Source organism: Podarcis filfolensis, assembly GCF_964270895.1.
Source record: "Podarcis filfolensis genome assembly, chromosome: 3".
NCBI classification, from domain to species: Eukaryota; Metazoa; Chordata; class Lepidosauria; order Squamata; family Lacertidae; genus Podarcis; species Podarcis filfolensis.
Window position 1 is genome coordinate 76,842,112 of NC_139606.1, and position 23,827 is coordinate 76,865,938.

Here is a 23,827-nt window from a genome sequence, read left to right on the forward strand (position 1 = left end):
GCAAGGCCCGCCTACTTCTCAGCGCCATTAGCCCTGCTCTCCGAAACACTGATGTAATTCTCTCGCCAGTTCTATGGAAACGGAGACTCGGGCGGCGCGCGGGCTTCTGGGTAGCGTGGTTTTCCACCAGACCCTATTGCCGCAGCCCGAGCGGGGACATGCTCCTCCTCTGTACTACAATTCCCGAAGTGCATCGGGAAGCAGCGAGGAAAATGAGAAAATGGAGCGGGGCGGGGGCGGTGGAGGGAGCCGAATGGAGATTATGGAAGCGGGGGTAGGAGGAGCTCGCGCCTGCGCCGACAGGCCCCGGTGGCGCATTTTCCCCCCCATCAGGCGAAGGTGGCGGTTGAGGCGGAAGGGGGTGGGGCTCTGTGCCCACCGCCACACTGGGCTGAGACGGGCGGAGAGAAGGGGCTCGCTCCGGGCTGGCGGAGAAGCGGCGGAGACCTCGGAAGGTGAGAGGCGGCGCTGCTTAACGGGCGGGGGGGGGGCCTTGCCTCCGCCTCCTCCCCCTCCCCCCGGGGCGGCAGAAAAGGGGTGTCGGGTTTCCCGGCTCTTCCTGTCTCCGGCCCCCGCCCCGCTCGCTCCTCACAGGAGGCTCCTCCCTCCCCGGCTGCTATAAAGCGGAGGCCGCGGGGCCGCCGGGGAGGACGAGCAGCTGCGCCTTGGCGGTGGCGGGAGAAGCAGGAGCTGCTCGCCTCAGAGCTCGCCTTTCCCTCCTCGGCCTTTTTCTCTATCGGTGTTCGCGTTTGAGGGAGGCTGCTGTCCTCTGAAGCGGGTTACCTGTCTCTCTCCGTGGTAAGTGCCTCCTGGGTGCTGGTTGAGATGGCAGGAGACGGGTACAGGTGACTTTATGTTGCTATTTGCTTTGAAGTTTAGTTTTGTTCGCCTTGCAGTGTTCTTGGTAAGCTGTCTTGAACTTTTGACACAGGGTGAAATAGGAACTCAAGCTTTTGTTTAAACAATTGTGTGTATTATCACTTAGCTGTAGGGGGGCTTGTTGTAGGGCTGTACAGTATTTAGAAGTGCCTGCTTTGGAGAAGTTGACGTGCTCAAAGATATGAGAGAGGGCTGCTCTGTTTTTCCTGAAATAAGTGATTTATGTTTTTTCACTATGTGTAATGTACAATACTGTAATGTAACGCGTTGCTACATTTTGATACAAAACTCAGTTTATTTGTTAACCATGTAAGCAAAAGATGGAACCCTAATAGTTTCTTTTTTTTAAAGAAATATTTATTAAGATTTTACAAAAAACAGATATACAAAAACACATAGTAGAAAAACAAGAAAAAAAATTACACACACACAAAAAAAGATACAAAAGATTAAAAACAATTCTTTTTCATAATTTAAAACTCATTTGCTTGTTTCTTTGACTTCCTCACACCTCCCCTTCTTGTATTCCCATTTAAATAATCAAATCAGCAAATTCTTACCCTCTTTCATTCATCTTATCTCTATAACTTGACATTTTATAACTCAGTATTTTCATCCATTATCAATTCATTTTTGCATATTCTTATTAACTTTTTTTACCTATTTATACCCTTTTTCCATATTCTTAAAGCATTACAGCTGGAAACCACTTAATTTCTATCCAACATCATTCTAACATTCATTAATTTTGCAATATTTCTGTAGATAGTCTTTAAATTTCTTCCAATCTTCTTCCACCGCCTCTTCTCCCTGGTCCCGGATTCTGCCAGTCATTTCTGCCAATCTCATATAGTCCATCATCTTCATCTGCCATTCTTCCAAAGTGGGTAAATCTTGTGTCTTCCAATACTTTGCAATAAGTATTCTTGCTGCTGTTGTAGCGTACATAAAAAAAGTTCTGTTCTTCTTTGGCACCAATTGGCCGACAATGCCCAGAAGAAAGGCCTCTGGTTTCTTCAGGAAGGTATATTTAAATACCTTTTTCATTTCATTATAGATCCTTTCCCAGAAAGCCTTAATTCTTGGGCACGTCCACCAAAGGTGAAAGAATGTACTTTGTTTCTTTACATTTCCAACATTTATTATCGGGCAAGTGATAGATTTTTGCAAGCTTGACTGGGGTCATGTACCACCTGTATATCATTTTCATAATATTCTCTCTTAAGGCATTACATGCCGTAAATTTCATACCTGTGGTCCATAACTGTTCCCAGTCAGCAAACATAATGTTATGTCCAACATCTTGTGCCCATTTAATCATAGCAGATTTCACCGTTTCATCCTGAGTATTCCATTTCAACAGCAAGTTATACATCCTTGACAAAATCTTAGTTTTGGGTTCTAACAGTTCTGTTTCTAATTTTGATTTTTCCACCTGGAAGCCAATTTTCTTGTCCAAATTATATGCCTCCATTATCTGATAATATTGAAGCCAATCTCGCACTTTGTTTTTTAGTTTCTCAAAACTCTGCAGTTTTAGTCTATCTCCCTCTTGTTCCAAAATTTCCCAATATTTCGGCCATTTGGCCTCCATATTGAGCTTTTTCTGGGCTTTTGCTTCCATTGGTGACAGCCACCTTGGTGTTTTGTTTTCCAATAAATCCTTATATCTTATCCAAACATTGAACAAAGCTTTCCTGACAATATGGTTCTTAAATGCTTTATGTGCTTTAACCTTGTCGTACCACAAATATGCATGCCACCCGAAAACATTGTTGAAACCTTCTAAATCCAAAATGTCTGTGTTCTCAAGAAGCAGCCAGTCTTTCAACCAGCAAAATGCTGCTGATTCATAGTAAAGTTTAAAGTCTGGCAGGGCAAATCCACCCCTTTCCTTTGCATCAGTCAATATCTTGAATTTTATTCTAGGCTTCTTGCCCTGCCAGACAAATCTAGAGATATCTTTCTGCCACTTCTTGAAACAATCCATCTTGTCCACAATTTGCAGTGTTTGAAACAAAAACAGCATTCTAGGCAATACATTCATCTTTATAGCTGCAATTCGACCCAACAAGGAAAGCTTCAAATTTGACCAAATTTCTAAGTCTTTTTTCACTTCCGTCCAACATTTTTCATAATTATCTTTAAATAAGTTCCCATTTTTTGCTGTCATGTTAATCCCCAAGTATTTCACTTTCTTGACCACAGTCAGACCTGTCTCATTCTGAAACCTCTCTCTTTCAATCGGTGTTAAGTTTTTCTCTAAAACCTTAGTTTTTGACTTGTTCAATTTAAATCCTGCCACTTGACCAAATTCTTGAATTAGTTCTAAAACCCTTTTAGTACTAGATTCTGGCTCCTGTAACGTCAATACTAAATCATCTGCAAATGCTCTCAATTTGTACTGTTTGGCTCCGACCTGTATACCTTTAACCAACCGGTCCCTTCTAATCATATTCAGCAGAACCTCCAGGACCGATATAAAAAGCAATGGGGAGATTGGGCACCCCTGTCGTGTCCCTTTTTCTATCTTAAATTCTTCCGTCACCACATTATTTACAATTAATTTAGCCTTTTGTTCAGAGTATATTGCACCTATACCATTTTCAAAACCTTGGCCTACCCCCATCCCCTGTAGGTTCTTTTTCATAAAACTCCAAGAGATATTGTCAAAGGCTTTCTCCGCGTCCACAAATATCAGAACTGCTTTAGTGTTTATATTCACTTCTAATTTTTCCAGAATATCAATTATGTTCCTCAAATTATCAGATAAATGTCTTCCCGGGAGAAAGCCCGCTTGGTCTTTATGAATCTCTTCCATCAATACTTTTTTCAATCTCTTGGCCAGAATGTCAGCAAAAATTTTGTAATCCACATTAAGTAACTGTCAGGGAACTGCCATCGGAGCCAAGAGTGGAGGTAAGGCTCCCCAACGATGCAGGAGAAGGGACCAGCAGGGAGAGAGAGAACACTTCCTTTGGGGAAGGAAATCGGAGTGACACCAGGAAGAAAGGGGAGCAGGGAAGGACTTCGGAGAGATGGCTCCAAGACTCTTCCACAGAGACCAGCGGGGAGAGCCCAGGACCTCCGCTGGCCACGTCCACTCTGCGCAGAAGACTTCCGCGCAGGGAGGCTAGGCGGAGACTTGGCGTCAAAGAGCTTTTATGTTGGAAGAAGTTCAGGAAACGCCCACTGACGGATTCTGCCAGTGAGTGACACAGCCACGGAGAAAGGGCTGTCCAGCCAGGGAAAGGTCTAGCCAGACAACGTTGTCTTGAGCAGCAGCCACCTTACGCACGAGCAACCCCCAATTCCCTTTACAGTAACGATATAGGGCGGTAGTTCTTAAGCTGGGTCTTTTCAGTCTCTGTTTTCGGTATAAGTGTAATATACGCCTCTTTCCACGACTCTGGTGCCCTCTTCCCTTCCAGAATTTCATTGCAGACTTCCTTCAAAGGTTGTACTAACCACTCTCTCAAAGATCTATAATATCTAGAAGTCAGCCCATCCGGTCCTGGAGATTTGCCCAATTGCATATTTTGAATGGCGCCTTCTACTTCCTGTTCAGATATTTTATAGTTCAACATTAATTTACTTTCTTGAGAGATTTTTTGTAATCCATTTGTCTTCAAAAATCGGTCTATGTCCATTTCTTTCTGTGGCCCTTGTGAGTATAATTGTTTAAAGTACCTCTGGAAGCAATTTCTAATTTCATTTGGATTATGTATGTTCTTTCCTTCCACTTCTAAATTTGTAATAGTATTTAATTTTTGCCTTTTTTTCATTTGCCAAGCCAGCAATTTCCCACATTTATTAGCTGATTCAAATGTTTTTTGTCTCATTTGTTTAATTTTCCATTCTATTTCCTGATTCATCATTTCCATATATTGTACTTGATATAGTTTTATTTCTCTCAAGATCTCCTGTGACTTTGGTTTTGCCCTCAATTTCTTCTCACTTTCTTTTATTTTCTCCAAAATTTTATCTTTCTTCTCATTTTGACTTCTCTTCTTTATTGCATTCTGTTGTATCAAAAACCCTCTCATAACAGCTTTGCTTGCGTCCCAGATTACTCTTTTTTCTACATTAGTGTTCATATTTATTTCAAAGTAGTCTCTCAAAGTTTTTTGGGCCTTTTTATACACTTCTTCATCTCCAAATAAGGTGTCATTCATCCTCCATCTGAAGGAGCCAGTTGATATTTGCTTCATCTCCATCCTTACAGCATTATGGCCGCAGCAAGTTTTTGGGCAGATTTCCACTTTCTTTATCTTTGGTGCCATTCCTCTAGTTACCCATATTTGGTCAATTCTAGTCCATGTCATATTGGCTTCAGAAAAGAAGGTTCCCTCTCTTCCCAAGGGGTTCGGAACCCTAATAGTTTCTTGACTCGACGCTTTAGCTGGCGGTTTATGGAATAATCTAAGTTATAATGGCAACCATTCAAATGTGGACATATATGTTGCTCTGGGCACCTGTTCAGTAATGGAGACATATATGCATATATATGCTCTTTTCTCCTTTATTAATATAACCATAGCAAATATAATAAATGAAATAATGATTGTGAACCTCTTCTTTCTGAAAGATTCTGGATTTAAAAATGAGGTCATTATTAGGATGCTGGCCCAACGTGATTTAGGCATTAAGTGGCCTGCCAATTCAAACTATTAAACAATGGCATGTTCATTACCAAAGATGTTTAAACCCTTCTCTGAAATTCTAGGTCAGCATTGAAACACAATTAAAATTTTATTGACATGTTAAGGCATGCTTGGAGGAAGCTGATTACTTGGCTCCGTTCCAGTCTGGTTTCAGGTCTGATCGTGGCACTGAAAGGGAGGTCACACCCTGGTTGATGAAATTTGTTTGGAGGGAGATCAAGGGATGCCTCTTGGAGACTTTCATTTCAATACTGTTGATCACAGTTATAATTCTCAAGCCCCTCAGTGCTTCACTGTTTTCACTCCTACCTCCAGGGCTGTACAGTGGTACCTTGTTTCTCAAACTTAATCCGTTCCCGAAGTCCACTCCAAAACCAAAGCACGCTTTCCCATAGAAAGTAATGCAAAATGGATTAATCCCTTCCAGACTTTTAAAAACAACCCCTAAAACAGCAATTTAACATGAATTTTACTATCTAATGAGACCATTGATCTATAAAATGAAAGCAATAAACAATGTACTGCAGTCACACAATCAATCAATCAGTAGCTGAACTGGGTTCCACACAGTCACAAAAACAAAACAAAAAGAGCTGCAAAAACAAAAACACAAAATAAATAGCAAAAACAGACAGACCTCAGCATAACACTCATATCGGAAGCAGCATAACACTCAAAACGGAGCACGTTCAGCTTCCAAAAAAAGTTCGCAAACCGGAACACTTCTGGGTTTGCAGTGTTTGGGTTCCAAGTTGTTCGAGTACCAAGGCGTTTGAGAACCAAGGTACCACTGTGTTCAGAAAGTAGCCATGGAAGGTTACTGTTTGGCACCATGGAAGTTGTCCTGTGGTGTCCTGGAGAGATCCTTCTTGTCCCTCATGCTATTTAACATGTATAAAAAGCCCCTGGCTTTTTGGATTTGGAGTGAAGTGTCATCAATATGTTCAGGACACCCAGCTCTGTCTACCCATCTGAATCAGGAGAGGTGGTTGAAGGTGGTGATGGGTGGTGATGGGCTGGATGTGGGCCAGTAAATGGAAGCTGAATCCTGAAAACATGGGTGTTACGTACCCCAAGGGCTAACATTCTGGTGGTATGTCATGCACAGGTTTGCACTCCTCTGGAAGGAGAGTATTGAAATTGGCAGTAGAAACCCTCTTCATTTTTTCACAGCATTCAGAAGTTTGGGGACAGGCAGCCCAGGTGAGGGCATTCTGTGTGGTAGCTGTAAACTTGTGGAACTCCCCACAGATGTGTATCTGGCATCTTTTATCATACAGCTTTCACCAAATGCTGAATATGAACCTCTTTACCCTGGCTTTTGACACTTGAGATCTATATTTATAGGACCCACCTTATTTATGTGATTGAAAGCTGTTTTAAACTCTCTTTAAAACCATGTTTTAATTGTTGTACTTGTTACCCATCCTAGGACTTGAGGGTGAAGCGTGGGTAATTAATAATAATTGATATATAAAACTTCATTTGGGCTTTGCGATGTAGAATATACATCAGTATTAGTCTTCTGTAACTTTGCACTTTCCACATAGTCTGTGAAAGTGCTTTGTGGATTTTAAACTGGAAAGTCAGCATTTATCATACAATGATAGATAATGATTTTACAGTGGTACCTCGGGTTACAGACGCTTCAGGTTACAGACTCCGCTAACCCAGAAATAGTACCTTGGGTTAAGAATCGTGCTCCGGCAGCATGGCGGCAGTCGGAGGCCCCATTAGCTAAAGTGGTGCTTCAGGTTAAGAACAGTTTCAGGTTAAGAACAGACCTCTGGAACAAATTAAGTACTTAACCCGAGGTACCACTGTATATTTGTTTTTTGCCGCTTAAGTGTTTCACTATTTCTGTTAGACAGAACATTGATGAAGCTTACAGGAAATTATATGTTGGGCCACAACTTGTTATCTGCATGCTAATCAACAATGGCTGCAGAATTAATTTGGGACGATAATACTACTGTACTGTCTGTATTTAAACTGCACGAGACAGATTGTTTCAGTTTGAAGCAGTTGCATCTGCAGTGCAGCAAGAAACATTACAAATGAGAGGGAAGAAAAGAGATTTCAGTAAAGTCTACAGAAAAACAGGCCTACAAAACATGAGATTATAGGTTTCCTAAATTTAGGAAGAAAGACCTAGATAAGGAAAGCTGTATAGGACAACTAAGAATGTAGTGTTACACACCACCCCGATCTCCAAGCAGTGCAAGATACCAGGGGTCCAGTGCTTACCCAGGGCTTATGTTTCTTTTAGAAATGAGGCACAGCGGTAGGTGTATGACAGGGGTCAGCAACCTTTTTCAGCCCTGGGCTGGTCCACCGTCCCTCAGACCATATGGTGGGCCAGACTATACCGTATTTTGGGGGGGGGGGGAATGAACGAATTCCTATGTTCCACAAATAACCCAGAGGTGCATTTTAAATAAAAGGACACATTCCACTCATGTAAAAACACGCCGATTCCCGGACCGCCGACAGGCCGGATTGAGACAGTGATTGGGCCGCATCCGGCCCACGGGCCTTAGGTTGCCTACCCCTGGTGTATGACATATAGTTTATTTACATATATATACAACCTGAGATGACGATGGAGGGGCTCGCAACATTACACTCCAAGAGGTTTTTTCTTCTCCCATGGCCACAGTCTTGAATGCCAGCAGAAATCGGCCATGGCCGTCTGTCACTTTGTTCAGTTTGCTATGTTTAGCAGATCACAACCCTTCCCAACTAGCTCACATCACTGCTGCAATCCTAACTCAACCGCTCCCCTTCCAGCTCTAAAAATTCTACTTCAAAAGCCTTTGTTTTTCTAACTGATTCTGAGTTGAGGGAGGGGGCCCTCCCATTTGCCCTCTGGCACAGAGCCACTCCCCCAACTACTATATTTTAGTGGGTCATTACCAGACTGGCTCATGTTTTGTATATCAATATGCTAAATCCAGCATCTGGCACCCAGAAATTAGAAGGGGAGCCAAGGCACACCCCCCCAAACTCACAACAGTAGATTTTAAAATGATATGACAATGTTACAGTGGTACCTCGGGTTAAGTACTTAATTCGTTCCGGAGGTCCGTACTTAACCTGAAACTGTTCTTAACCTGAAGCACCACTTTAGCTAATGGGGCCTCCTGCTGCTGCCGCGCCGCCGGAGCCCGATTTCTGTTCTTATCCTGAAGCAAAGTTCTTAACCTGAAGCACTATTTCTGGGTTAGCGGAGTCTGTAACCTGAAGCGTATGTAACCTGAAGCGTATGTAACCTGAAGCGTATGTAACTCGAGGTAGCACTGTACTTTGAAATTTTAATATTTAATATCATTTTTGTTAGTTGTGTATAAATAAGTGTGTGTTCAAGAAATTCTTTTAGTGATGCTTCCCACTTAAAGTGACATACTACTAATCTTGGGTACTTTGCACTAAATTCTACGTACTACTTGGAATGTCATGTAAAAAATACTTAAGGAGTATTTTAGAGTAAAGCCTGTAGTGACTACCTGCTTAGATTTTTCACTTGTACATCCTGTATATTGGCCCACTGCCTATATTGAATTAGCATCCGTGTTCTGTTTTCTCCTTGCCATAGTCCGCAGTGAGAGGTTTCTATATTTTAAAAAATGATGACTGGGAAGCAGAGGAAGCTGCTGCAGGGAGTGAAGGAAAATCTGGACTGTGTTTCTGTGAGAGAAGGAAGGGCTATTTCCTAGCCTTTTAAACCCTGATTATGCTTTCTGGATTCTGCTTTGGCACAAATTAAAACCTTTGTCAGGGTGGGTGCAAAGAACAGAAAGCCTGCCTAAAGCAAGGGAGTTAAGAGAATTGGCACAAGGAGTATTTTAACTGTACAGTTTTTTATGGATGTTTGGAAAACCATGACTAAATATTTCGGGATTGTGTACCCCCTAGGCACTACCCTAGCAAAGGTGTGGCTGTAATGAACTTACATTAGGCAGTTTCCGGAAGGGACATGCAGGCTAATGGGAGAACAATGTCATCTACATTATTAGGTCTTCTCCTTAATTCTATGGAAGGGGTAGGGTACAATTACTATGTAAACTCTTACTATAGTCTTGGTGGTTAGTAGGACCTAATTTTCAGACCCCTGGTCATTAATAAGGGTTTTTCTTAAACAGATTGAACTACTCCAGAAATTTTTTTAAAATGGAACAAGTAGAAGAGTCATCTAAGAGAATTCTGTTGGAGCCATACAACTACCTACTTCAGTTACCAGGTAACATTTCTTTGTTGTTGTTGTTGTTTAGTCATTTAGTTGTGTCCGACTCTTCGTGACCCCATGGACTAGAGCACTCCAGGGACTCCTGTCTTCCACTACCTCCTACAGTTTGGTCAGACTCATGTTGGTAGCTTCTAACACTGTCCAACCATCTTGCTCTCTGTCGTCCCCTTCTCCTTGTGCCCTCAATCTTTCCCAACAGCAGGGTCTTTTCCAGGGAGTCTTCTCTTCTCATGAGGTGGCCAAAGTATTGGAGCCTCAGCTTCACAATCTGTCCTTCCAGTGAGCACTCAGGGCTAATTTCCTTAAGAATGGATGCATTTGATCTTCTTGCAGTCCATGGGACTCTCAAGAGTCTCCTCCAGCACCATAATTCAAAAGCATCAATTCTTTGGCGATCAGCCTTCTTTATGGTCCAGCTCTCACTTCCATACATCACTACTGGGAAAACCATGGCTTTAACTATACGGATCTTTGTTGGCAAGGTGATGTCTCTGCTTTTTAAGATGCTGTCTAGGTTTCCCATCGCCTTTCTCCCAAGGAGCAGGCATCTTTTAATTTCGTGACTGCTGTCACCATCTGCAGTGATCATGGAGCCCAAGAAAGTAAAATCTCTCACTGCCTCCATTTCTTCCCCTTCTATTTGCCAGCAGGTGATGGGCCCAGTGGCCATGATCTTCATTTTTTTGATGTTGAGCTTCAGACCATATTTTGCGCTCTTCTCTTTCACCCTCATTAAAAGGTTCTTTAATTCCTCCTCACTTTCTGCCATCAAGGTTGTGTCATCTGCATATCTGAGGTTGTTGATACCTCTTCCAGCGATCTTAATTCTGGCTTGGGATTCATCCAGCCCAGCCTTTCACATGATGAATTCTGCATATAAGTTAAATAAGCAGGGAGACAATATATACAGCCTTGCCGTACTCCTTTGCCAATTTTGAACCAATCAGTTGTTCCATATCCAGTTCTAACTGTAGCTTCTTGTCCCACATAGAGATTTCTCAGGAGACAGATGAGGTGATCAGGCACTCCCATTTCTTTAAGAACTTGCCATAGTTTGCTGTGGTCGACACAGTCAAAGGCTTTTGCATAATCAATGAAGCAGAAGTAGATGTCTTTCTGGAACTCTAGCTTTCTCCATAATCCAGCGCATGTTTGCAATTTGGTCTCTGGTTCCTCTGCCTCTTTTAAATCCTGCTTGCACTTCTGGGAGTTCTTGGTCCACATACTGCTTGAGCCTTCCTTGTAGAATTTTAAGTATAACCTTGCTAGCGTGTGAAATGAGTGCAATTGTGCGGTAGTTGGAGCATTCTTTGGCACTGCCCTCCTTTGGGATTGGGATGTAGACTGATCTTCTCCAATCCTCTGGCCACTCCTGAGTTTTCCAAACTTGCTGGCATATTGAGTGTAGCACCTTAACAGCATCATCTTTTAAAATTTTAAATAGTTCAGCTGGAATACCATCACTTCCACTGGTCTTGTTATTTGCAGTGCTTTCTAAGGCCCATTTGACTTCACTCTCCAAGATATTTGGCTCAAGGTCAGCAACCACACCACCTGGGGTGTACAAGCCATCCATATCTTTCTGGTATAATTCCTCTGGGTATTCTTACCACCTCTTCTTGATGTCTTCTGCTTCTGTTAGGTCCTTACCACTTTTGTCCTTTATTATGGTAATCTTTGTACAAAATGTTCCTTTCATATCTCCAATTTTCTTGAACAAATCTCTGGTTTTCCCCATTCTGTTGTTTTCCTCTTTTTCTTTGCATTGCTCGTTTAAGAAGGCCCTCTTGTCTCTCCTTGCTATTTTTTGGAAACCTGCATTCAATTTCTTGTATCTTTCACTATCTCCCTCGCATTTTGCTTGCCTTCTCTCCCCCGCTATTTGTAAGGCCTCATTGGACAGCCACTTTGCTTTCTTGCATTTCCTTTTCATTGGGATGGTTTTCGTTGCTGTCTCCTGTATAATGTTACGAGCCTCCATCCATAGTTCTTCAGGCACTCTGTCCACCAAATCTAAATCCTTAAACCTGTTCCTCACTTCCACTGTGTATTCATATGGGATTTGATTTAGATTGTGTCTTACTGGCCCAGTGGTTTTTCCTACTTTCTTCGGTTTAAGCTTGAATTTTGCTGTAAGAAACTGATGATCTGTGCCACAGTCAGCTCCAGGTCTTGTTTTTGCTGACCATATAGAACTTCTCCATCTTTGGCTTCACGACAAGGCAGTGATCCATGGAGGAGCTTTAAGTTCTAGTAATGTCCAAAACTAGTATTTAAACTGATGCCCGTAGCAATCACTTTCTTTTGTCTACTGCATGTTTTCAGCTTAAAGCCTAGGGTTGGTGTCACATATCTTTCAAACCACCTTTTAATTTCTGACCATTGCTATCCAACCATCACATATCCTGTGCTTTCTCTTTTTAAATTATACTCATATCCTGTTCTTAACATTAGTGATATCTAAACTTCTCCATCTTAAATTTCTGACCAGCTCTACATGTGATTAGCTTAAGCAATACTGTAACCTCTTGAAATGTGATTAGCTTAAGCAATACTGTAACCTATTGAAATTTCCAGACTGCTCACTCCCTGTGTCTGATCATATGTTTTCTCATATGTTCTCATATTTCAACCAGTGTTCTGGTTGAAGAAGTGTTATAAATGACTGGGCTTCTGCTCCTAGGTAAATGCTTTTATAATACCTGATTCTGATCTGTTTGTATCTTACTACCCACCTTCCTTTCATCTCTGTACTTGCTGTCCACTATAGCTAGCGTATTTTAAAGATCTTGGATTTTTAATATAGATTTGCACATGTTTGAAGATTACCTATCCAGATCCTAAGGTCATCTTCAGAGGCCTTTCTCCAGGTTCCCCCAGCAAATGAGATATGATGGGTGGGTGGCTATATTTTATATTTATTCAGGTAATTTTTTATTGTTAACCACCTAAAGAGTATGTGTTTGGACTGTGTACAAATGTTGCGTAAATATGTTTAACTATCTCACTGTACCATTTTCTGATGCACATCAGGGCAATTAAAACTGTGTAGTACATAGATAAAGGTACATAGTACATTTAGTACATAGATAACACCCATTAACACCTCACTGATTCTCGCTTGCTTCAATAACATTTAATGTTACATCCAAACCAACAGCTTCACTTTAATGACAAACTGCAGTTACGGTAATTTAAAGCAGAAACTATGTGACTATACTAGAGGAGGAAAAGGGAGAATAAAAGCCTGAGGTTCAAGTTTGCTCATTCATGTACCACTAAATATGGACTAGGGTTGTGTCAAAACCAGATCACTATGTCTTAATAGACTTGGTGTTGAAACATGTTTTCACTGCCAGTACTCAACTTAAGCTTCATGCAAGAATACTTTGTTCATTTCCAAAAGATAAGTAGAGATCCTGTGGAATCATCACATGGTGTGATGCATGTTTATATTTCATAACCTAAGCGTTAAATTACAGGGAATGTTTCCTCATGCCATTCCACCTACACTGCTGCCATTCCACCTACACTTTTTTTTTACAATGGGGTGTCTTGGGTGTGCATGCTCAGTTTCCAACTTAATATCACCTCAGTTGAGGGTGGTTATTGATCTACAAGCTATATTCAGGTTTCTGAGCTCTGCTGGCTCATTTCTGTTTTTAAGATTGTTTGAATTATGAGAAATAAGTTGTTGACGAAATAATTCTCGGGTATTTTCAATAAAGGTAGTATATGTGGGAAAACATTTGGCTGCTAGTGTGCCAGAAGCTTCAAAATACCTCCCTCCCTCTCAAGTGCTTGTGTAAGCTTGGAAGCCTAAATAAATCTCAACATAAGCTTTCATAATGCTAACTTGTTTAGCACACGGCAGCAGGATGAATACTAAAATTGCTCTCATTTCCTTTTTATGCAAGAAGTAGTAACTCCTAAGCAATGCATTCCTGTATGTTACTCATAGTTCCAAGATGCTTTCGTGAAATCACTGGCTGTTAGATTAAGGTTGCCATCTTCATGTAACTCTAGAGAGGAATTCAGTTGTCTTTTATAAAAAACGCAAGAACACAATATTATCTATGCCTGAATATATCTAGTAAACTGATATGAAATTGTAGTTGCCTACTTGAAACAAAAGTAATCAGTTATTATGATTCTTGCACCCTCTTTATTGGACATCGGCTTTTTCTTTGGACCATTTTTCAATTTTAAAGTCATATCAGATATGCACCTCCAACTCACTATACATTTGAGGTGGTAAAACGTAATGTCTATGTTAATTTAAATTCTTTCAAATAAAGATTTAATTCAAAGCAAGAAGAGGTCATACAGTATGCAATAGGTGTAATCTATCCAACGTTAAAATTATTAAGTCACATTGCCTTCTGTGGGGGAGATCAAATATGTGCTGAAATTTCCTGTTTAAAATATGGGATAATAATAATAATAATAATAATAATAATAATAATAATAATTTTATTTATACCCCGCCCTCCCCAGCCAAGGCTGGGCTCAGAGCGGCTTACAAGCAATAATAAAAACAAGATGAATGATTACAACTTAAAAACAAAAATAAAATACAACATTAAAATAGTAATCATTAATATTAAATATTAAATATAAATATTATAGGTGCTTAACCTTGTGTGGAATAGTATTATAGTTTGACCATTTAGATGTACTGGCACATTATGGTTTGCCACATACCAGAGAGGGAGAGAATCACACTTACAAGGGAAGAAGAAAGCTGCAGGCTTTGTGCTCATTCCAGGGTCCTTTGCATTGTGCCAAACTATGTTTTGGTATTACGTCTGAACCCAACTGTAAAGAATATTTATGATTTGATAAAAAAATCATAAATATTTATTTCCCTTCTTGAAGATAAGCATATTTTTTGCATATAATTACCAGTGCTTATTTCTGAAATGTTCTAGAGGCTTTGGCTGAAACCCTGTTGAGTCCATCCTCAAATAACAGACGTCATCTTGAAAAATGAAACTTCACCTTCCTCTTGCATGAGCCCACAAATCCGGCCCAGGAGGTCCACTAACCCTATAGAGCAGATTGGGGAGCAGCAGGGGAGGAGAGGAAGAGCAAGTCCTAAATGAATTCAAATCTCAAGGGCCTGAATCCAAGAGTACTAAAGGAACTTGTGGATGTACCGTATTTTTCGCTCTATAGGACGCACTTTTTCCCCTTCAAAAATGAAGGGGAAATGTGTGTGCGTCCTATGGAGCGAAGACGCCAAAGCCCTGCGACCCTCTCCCGGCTGGAGAGGTGACGCGCGCCTATGGCAGGAGCATCCATAGGCGCGCGTCACCTCTCCACCCGGGAGAGCGCGCGCGGGGCTAAAGCAGCCCCCCGCGACCCTCTCCCGGCTGGAGAGGTGACGCGCGCCTATGGCGGGAGCCTCCATAGGCACGCGTCACCTCTCCACCCGGGAGAGCGTGCGCGGGGCTAAAGCAGCCCCCCGCGACCCTCTCCCGGCTGGAGAGGTGACGCGCGCCCATGGCGGGAGCCTCCATAGGCGCGCGTCACCTCTCCAGCCGGGAGAGCGCGCGCGGGGCTAAAGCAGCCCCCCGCGACCCTCTCCCGGCTGGAGAGGTGACGCGCGCCCATGGCGGGAGCATCCATAGGCGCGCGTCACCTCTCCACCCGGGAGAGCGCGCGCGTGGGGCTAAAGCAGCCCCCCGCGACCCTCTCCCGGCTGGAGAGGTGACGCGCGCCTATGGCGGGAGCCTCCATAGGCGCGCGTCACCTCTCCACCCGGGAGAGCGCGCGCGGGGCTAAAGCAGCCCCCCGCGACCCTCTCCCGGCTGGAGAGGTGACGCGCGCCTATGGCGGGAGCCTCCATAGGCGCGCGTCACCTCTCCACCCGGGAGAGTGCGCGCGGGGCTAAAGCAGCCCTCCGCGACCCTCTCCCGGCTGGAGAGGTGACGCGCGCCTATGGCGGGAGCCTCCATAGGCGCGCGTCACCTCTCCACCCGGGAGAGCGCGCGCGGGGCTAAAGAAGCCATAGCCCCGCGACCCTCTCCCAGCTGGAGAAGTGACGCGTGACTATGGCAGCAGCCTCTCCGCTGCGCCTTTCCGCTGCTCCCTGACCTGCTCTTTGGGGCTGGTGGTGGGCTTCCCCCCGCCAGCCCCAAAGAGCAGGTCGAAAGGAACCTGAAGCCTGGAGAGCGAGAGGGGTCGGTGCGCACCGACCCCTCTCGCTCTCCAGGCTTCCAAGGTAGCCGCCTGAACGCACCTTAAACGGCACCTTGTTTTAGAGCGGGAAAACAAGAGGGGGAAAATTCTCCCACTCTCTGCGCAGTGCCTCCTGCCACTTCGCTGAAGGGGCGCTGGGCAGAGAGCGGAATAATTTTTTTCCCTTGTTCTCCCCCCTCTAAAACAAGGTGCGTCCTATTGTCCGGTGCGTCCTATGGTGCGAAAAATACTGTAGTTTCAGAGCCTTTGTCTATTATCTTTGAGAATTCCTGGAGAACAGGTGAGGTGTCTACTGACTGGAGGCAGTCAAATGTTGTCCCCATCTTCAAAAGGGTGGGGGGAGACCCAGGGAACTACCGACTGATCAATACCAGGGAAGGTCCTAGAACAGATAATTCAACAGTCTGTCTGTGAGCATTTAGAAAAGGATGCTGTGATTACTAAGACCCAGCAGGAATTTCTCAAAAATATGTTATGCCAGACCAATCTGATTTCTTTCTTTTATTTTTGATGGAATTACAAACTTGGTGGATCAGGGAAATGCTGTGGACATAGTGTATCTTTATTTCAGTAAGGCTTTTGACAAAGTCCCCCATGATATTCCCACAAGGAAGCTGGTAAAATATGGATTGAATGAGGTAACTAATAGGTGGATTTGTAGCTGGTTGACTAACTGAGCCCGAAGAGTACTCATTAATGGTTCCTCGTCATCCTGGAAAAAAGTGATAAGTGGCATGCCGTAGGGTCCTGGGCCCGTTGTTGTTCAACCTCTTTATAAATGACTTGAATGAAGGAATTGTGAGGATACTCATCAAATTTGCAGATGACACCAAATTGGGAGGGGTAGCTAATGCCACAGAAGACAGAATTAGATCAAGGATTGAAGGAGGCTCCTCCCTCCCCGGCTGCTATAAAGTGGAGGTTGCAGGGCTGGGTATGTTTAGCCTGGAAAAGAAGAGACTGAGAAGAGATATGATAGCCATCTTCAACTATCTTAAGGGCTGCCACATAGAAGAGGGACCCATCTTCAAATATCTTAAGGGCTTCCACATGGAAGAGGGAGCATGCTTGTTTTCTCCTGCTGTGGAGGGTAGGACTCAAGGCAATGGCTTCAAGTACTATGATTAGTACTATGTGTTTTAGGAAATGTTGTTTTGGGTTAGGAGAACTTCTAGTATGTGCTTTTAGCCATGATTTGTGTATCATAGAATTGTAGAGTTGGCAGGGACCCTGAGGGTCATCTAATCCAACCCCCTGCAATGTAGGTACCTCAACTAAAGTATCCATGACAGATGGCCATGCAACATATTTGTAGTTTGTATTAAAAAGGCATTTTTTGGCTAATGTTAGTGAATTCTATCTGGTTCATTATTCTGCTGTTGCTAGGCAATGGTTTCTGGTCAGTCAGCCTCCAGATGTATAGAAGGTTGTTGTTGTTGCTAGACAAGATTCTCCCATACCAAGCCCTTGAAGATTTTACAATTGAAAAAGGCCAAAAGGGTAGAGGTTACGTGTGACAGGTAGGAGAAATTGCAGGAGAGGAGTTAAAAAGTTTGGGAGGTGAGGGGTGAATGCACAGCACTGATGGGCAGCTTTTTAAAGCACAGAAAAGGGGAAGGGGATATGTGTGTGCTGAATCTCTTATATTTCCATTCCATTCTTTAAAGGCTAAGCTTGCCAGTTAACCTGAAGCCCTGTTTGGCATGCTCCTATACCTTTAACAACTATACAACAGGCAGAAATCAGCCAGGGTGATCGTAGGGCATGGGAACAAACATGACCTCCATAATGAGCCAGTTGTTGGAGGTAGAGAGTCGGTCCGGATTTTCACTGTTTGAAAAATGGCAACCCTAAATAAGTTGCATGTGAATTATTTCCCTTCTAAATGGTATAATTTATTATTTCTTCCTTTCTCATTTTTGATTTCAAGTTGAAGCGTTTTAAGCATAGACACAAGGCATAATCAAATTCAATTGACAAAAACCTTTTGATTTAGCTTATATGTCACCTTTCCACAGTGAGCTGTGCACTTCTGATGTTAGCATGCTGGGATAAGGGATTTCCATGTTAACTCATGTTCCAAAATTCTGGAAAACTGTGGCTGTTAAGGGCCACACCATTGGCAAATGTGTTATTTAAGCGATATTGTATGGAATCCTATCCTGTGATTAGTTCCAGCTTCTCTACTACTTTGGAGCTGGACAGCTGTCAGGGGCAGAATGGTGAACTTAAGCCCCAGATTCAAATTTTTTGTTAACTGAATATTTTAATCATGGGAAACGCCTCTTTTTCTTGGTAATCTGTATTGGTCTACCCTGGAATTAGTAAAAAGCCCATCCCCCCCACCTTTAAATTTCCTTAGTTTGGAATGCTTAAGTGATGGGATCTGGAGCTGAGTGTGCATGCTTAGGTGCTGTTTTATCCTTTTCGTCTTGCAACCACAATTCTCAGTACTGTTTGATACCACATAGGGATTCCCTAACATCCAGTCAGTTGTTCAAGTGGGACGGGAGCGCATGTTGCAGGAAGAAGTGGGAGCCTCAAATGCTCTCCTGCATGCATAAAGAGTTCCCATACCACATTTTGGAACCTAGCAAAAAGCTTCTGAGTGGATTTAAAATTAATCCTAAATTTATTGAAATATCTGGTAAGATAAAATTGGCATGTCAGCCAGCAGTGCTTTGGGGGCAATCATGATCCTCAGAAATGGTGTCCAGATTATCTATAATAACATGTCAACAAAATATTTGAATTATCTACATTCCTCTGGCTTGTTTTAACAGATGCAGCTGCCTTATATACAGATTTGAACAAATGGCTGCCCAGAAGTAGTGGGTTGTGGCTACAACTGGGAGTGGTTTTTTCACAATTTATGTTCTCTGCCTACAGCCTTAGTTCTGAAAGTACAAAATTAAAACCACACCTTGATACCTTAATGCTATAATCAACATATTGTATAAGTGTAATAATTTTAGGATTACCTGTGGTAGTGTTCAGTAGGTAATGAAATTGTTAAGCAACATGCAGGTGTGTCTGTCCTGGACTTCTCAAATCCCAATATATGTGTCCTAGCAGGACCCTGAAGTAAGTAAAGACTCTACTCCAGCTAGGCCACACAGCATGTATCATCCACTCTACCCCATACTATGAAAATAACTTTTTCTAAACTTCAGCTGTATTCATTGGTGAGCTACATATCAAAGTTTTCCTGAATTTGAATAACTTGCACACACACAAACACATGTTCCACTTGACCTAGTGAAGTATAATTGCTATGAGAAGAGTAGTGGCTAGGAAATTCCACAGACTTTAATGATTTCTCCAGGTAATAATACCTTTAACTTTTTTAAAAAATTACAGGAAAGCAAGTCAGAACCAAACTCTCCCAAGCTTTTAATCACTGGCTGAATGTTCCTGAAGATAAGCTACAAGTAAGTTGCATTCTTAAATTGATTTACCTGTAAATTTATCCTTTCCAGACTGAAGCTACCAGGTATTTAAATGATCACAATACTGAATTTTACATGTACATGGTTTTCACACTTGATAGGAGGTTTGTGCTTTTTGTATACCAAATCTGGTTCGTTTCTAAGGCGAGGTACTGTAACTATGCAGTGATCCACAATCATGCATGCTGTGTTCACCGTAGGCCCATATATATTATGGGATTGCAAACCTTTTTGGGATGGTGAGTACATCTGGAGTCTTGAGTGGAGGGAGACACAAAATGACTGACACGGTGGGCGTAGCCAATCACAAAACACCCTTTTCACAGAAGGCAAACTGGTGAGGTTGAAAGACATTCCCAAGAACATGAGTATGTCAATGATGGGGTCTTAGCCCCCCAAAATCAAACCACTCCTTTAAACCAAGTTTCCTGCTCCAGTAGAAAACCCATTTCATGCAAACTAATTTTCTTAATGTACCTCTCGGTAAATCTACTCCAAATTAATAGAAAGATCACTTCAAAATAATTTACTGTATTTTTCACTCGATAAGATGCACCTGACCATAAGATGCACCTGACCATAAGATGCACCTAGATTTAGAGGGGGAATGCAAGAAAAAAAATATTCTTTAAAGGGAGCACAGCGATCCCTCTCGCTGTTCTGGCTTCTGGGATAGCCGCTTGAAGCCTCTTCAGGGCAGTGGGATCAGGATGAAGGCTCCCCGTGCCCTGAACAGGCTTCACACGGCGAAGCTAGAACAGCAAGAGGGAGCAGTGCGCAGCGGCCCCTCTTGCTGTTCTGGCTTAGCCGCGCAGCCTGCATTCGCTTCATAAGGCACACGCACATTTCCCCTTACTTTTTAGGAGGGGAAAAGTACATCTTATAGAGCAAAAAATACGGTACTCTGAGTTCATTAACCAAACCTATTCCTGTTGACTCTTAATTTCCTTAGTCAGACACAGGGCTGGGTGATACCAGCTATTCAACATCGCGGTGTATCGCCTGCCAAACATCGCAGTTTGGCGATATACCGTGATCTTGAAAAAACAAGATGCATTGGCCTCTGCCCACGAGACACCAGGTGAAACTGCCCAGCTCTCACCTTGAGAGCTGAGGCGGTTTCACCCAGGCTCGCAGGATGGAACAATGCAGCTTGCTTGCGCCACCCTGGTGCTCTCGCTGCTTGTGCACAAGTGGCAAGAGCATCGTTCTCCCCCCGCCCCGCCCCGCTGGTAAAACTGCTACCGCTCCCAAATCCCTCTGCTAGCAGTGCCCACTGGAGAAAGGAACTCTTGACTCCCTCCAGCAGATGCTGGCAGTGGCAGGTTTCACCAGCATTATATCACTGAGTGAAACCAGCATCGCGGTCTGCTCTTCTTACTGGTCCTGGGCAATATATCACCCAGGCCTGGTCAGCCAATTAACTCTGCTCCCAATCTCGTCTCTTCCTTCTTACACATTTTCCCTCTTAAGCAGGTCCTAGTTGCTCTGCTTTTTCTTTCTTGCTCTGCCCCTGGCTGTTTCATTTTTCATCCACTCACTCACTATTCCCTCAGAGTTGAGTTACTCACTCACTAGAACAATCCAGTCAGAATGGTTCATTCTCTTCTTTTCTGTGTCTGATTGGAGGGGAAGTATGGGCAGCACAAGGGAGAGAGAAGAATGTGAGAGTGAGCACCACCATTATATTTAGTGAGCACACAAAGAAGTAGAGAGCCTGGTGTGCACTCTGCTTGCCCTTTGGGTACACTGGAACCCACAAGTACCAAAGCCATAAAGCAGAGAGTTGAGAATAAAATTGGTACATTGGGATCAGAAGTTGAGATCTGCAACCAGGCTAAGGGAAAGTCAAAAGCTATTGAATTGTTGTAGAAGAAACTAGTAGAATGCAAGACTTGATTACTGTTCTCTTTTTTTATTAGGTTATCATTGAAGTGACAGAAATGTTGCACAATGCAAGTTTGCTTATAGATGATATAGAAGACAATTCAAAACTACGGCGAGGTTTTCCAGTGGCCCATAGCATCTATGGGATACCATCTGTAATAAATTGTGCCAACTTTGTGTATTTCCTTGGCTTAGAAAAAGTTTTAACACTTGATCATCCAGATGCTGTAAAAGTGTTCACCCGCCAACTGCTAGAACTTCATAAGGGCCAAGGCTTGGATATTTACTGGAGAGACACCTATACCTGTCCTACAGAAGCAGAGTATAAAACCATGGTTCTGCAAAAAACAGGTGGCCTTTTTGGACTAGCTGTTGGCCTCATGCAATTGTTCTCTAGCTATAAGAAAGATTTAAAACCACTGCTTAACACCCTTGGGCTCTTCTTTCAAATTAGAGATGACTATGCAAACTTGCACTCCAAAGAATATAGTGAGAACAAAAGTTTTTGTGAAGACCTGACTGAAGGGAAGTTCAGTTTCCCAACTATCCATGCCATATGGTCTAGGCCAGAAAGCACTCAGGTGCAGAATATTCTGCGACAAAGGACTGAAAATGTGGACATAAAAAAATATTGTGTACATTACCTTGAGGATGTGGGTTCTTTTGAATATACCCGGAAAACATTAAAAGAACTCGAGGCTGAAGCTTACAAACAAATTGAATCTCTTGGGGACAACCCTGAGCTTACAGCACTACTTGAATATTTAAGCAAAATGTTCAAGGACGACGAGAACTGATACAATTGCTGATTATATTTGCAGGAAACAATTTTGAAATAATCAAGGAAACTAAACTACAATATTTCTATCACTGCTTCATAGGAAATGCTCTCAAGCATGTATTAAGGGGTTATGGGGTTTATATGTGCCCTAAGTGAACTTAGGACTTCTACTTTCAGCTGTGTATGCAATATTGCTGCACATTTCCATTAAAATAAAGCTGCCAACTACAACTTTCATCTATAATCCTTTTTGGTTGTGAGTTTATTTTAATTTTGACTACAAGGCACATTTCCAAAGATGACTGCAGAAGAAAATGAAGTTCTTACTTTATTGGTTTATTAATGTTGGTTTTTATCTTGTTCTGATTTGTCCTAACATGTATTCTTAATCACTTTTACATTTCCTTTCACTTAGCCTTTGGGCAATGAATTAATGCAGTGCTGTTTTAAAAATGTTTAGGGGTTCTCATTTTGACTCAAGAAAATACCATTTTATAGTTCAAATAGGGAAAAATAAATACAGTAAGTGGACAAAAGTACAAAGATTCACAAAATGTTTAGGGGTATACGTCCCCATGTCTCCCCAGAAAAAAGCACTGGATTAATGTATGCTTTAAAATGGAAATGTGTTGTCAAAAACGCTGAAGAAGGCAAGTAAAGCAATCCAGAGTCTAACTATAATGGGTAATAGCCACCCGTCCCAATTGAGCCAGTGACTGGTTTTGTTGAAACATAGGGACCACTGAGATATAATGTGAGAGAAAATAGACTTGGTAGCCATGCAGTTTCAATAGCCCATGTTCACCTATATTTAAGCCATTTTTGTCCTTATCTGCAGTCTTCTAAAAAGTGGCTGTGTGAGGTCCTAAGATTTCATAGTAGCTTTTGGGGTTGCATTTCAGGGGACTGCAAATGTGTACACACAGGTTACGCTATCCAAACATGAGGAATGAGTATCCGAAACCGGTTTTATTTATTTACTTATATATTACATTTGTATATACACACCACAGATTCAGATGTAGTGTAGTGTAGTACTGTAAATCAAAAATGTAAAAAAAGTAAAAAATGCTCTTCAGTGCACAAACCTGCTTTCTAGGAGAGAACTGAAGTTTAGCTTTGTTTACTTGTAACTTTGTTTACTTAACAAGTGTACTAGAGAGCCTGTTGTTCCCTGATGACTAACACATCCCATATTGTATTACTAGACTGATGCAGGAATGGAATGTAAATAGCATGCAGCTGCCCTCTGACCTGTAAGGCCCAAGAAATAAGTAGGTCTGTCCTCTGTATCCATTAGGCCACTCACACATCTGGTTGACTGAAAACCACTGATTTCTCCCACCTGCTTTTAAGCAGTATTGTTGTGAATATCTGAGCTCTGCCAGATATTGGTATGTGGGTGCGCTTAAGAAATACACAGTAGTTCTTAGAAGTCCAGATTTGTTATAAAAACCTTTCATGTTGGTGACTTCAGAAAAAGAATTTCATGCGGGAGATGTGAAAATTTCAGGAAAGGTCTGTCTCTAATGTAAGAGTGGGAAGTTTGTCATTAATCACAGAATGATAGAGTTGGGAGAGACCCAAGGGTCATCTAGTCCAACCCCCTGCAATGCAGGCGTCTGCTTTAAAAAAAAAAAAAAAAAGACACATACCATTTAACAACTTTAAAGTGTTTAAAAGCCCGGCGACACCGGGGGCCAATCCCGCCCGTCCG

General features: G+C 42.4%; 1 protein-coding gene across 1 annotated transcript; it reads left to right on the plus strand.

Annotated features, from left to right (window-relative positions):
* The first annotated feature begins 58 nt into the window (after positions 1 to 58).
* GGPS1 (geranylgeranyl diphosphate synthase 1) lies at positions 59 to 22,354 on the plus strand. Its single transcript, XM_083606085.1, is given in 5 exon segments — positions 59 to 427; positions 430 to 455; positions 9,686 to 9,783; positions 19,354 to 19,424; positions 21,365 to 22,354. Coding segments are annotated over 5 exon segments (1,311 nt in total). The 5' UTR covers positions 59 to 73; the 3' UTR covers positions 22,127 to 22,354.
* Positions 22,355 to 23,827: the final 1,473 nt, after the last annotated feature.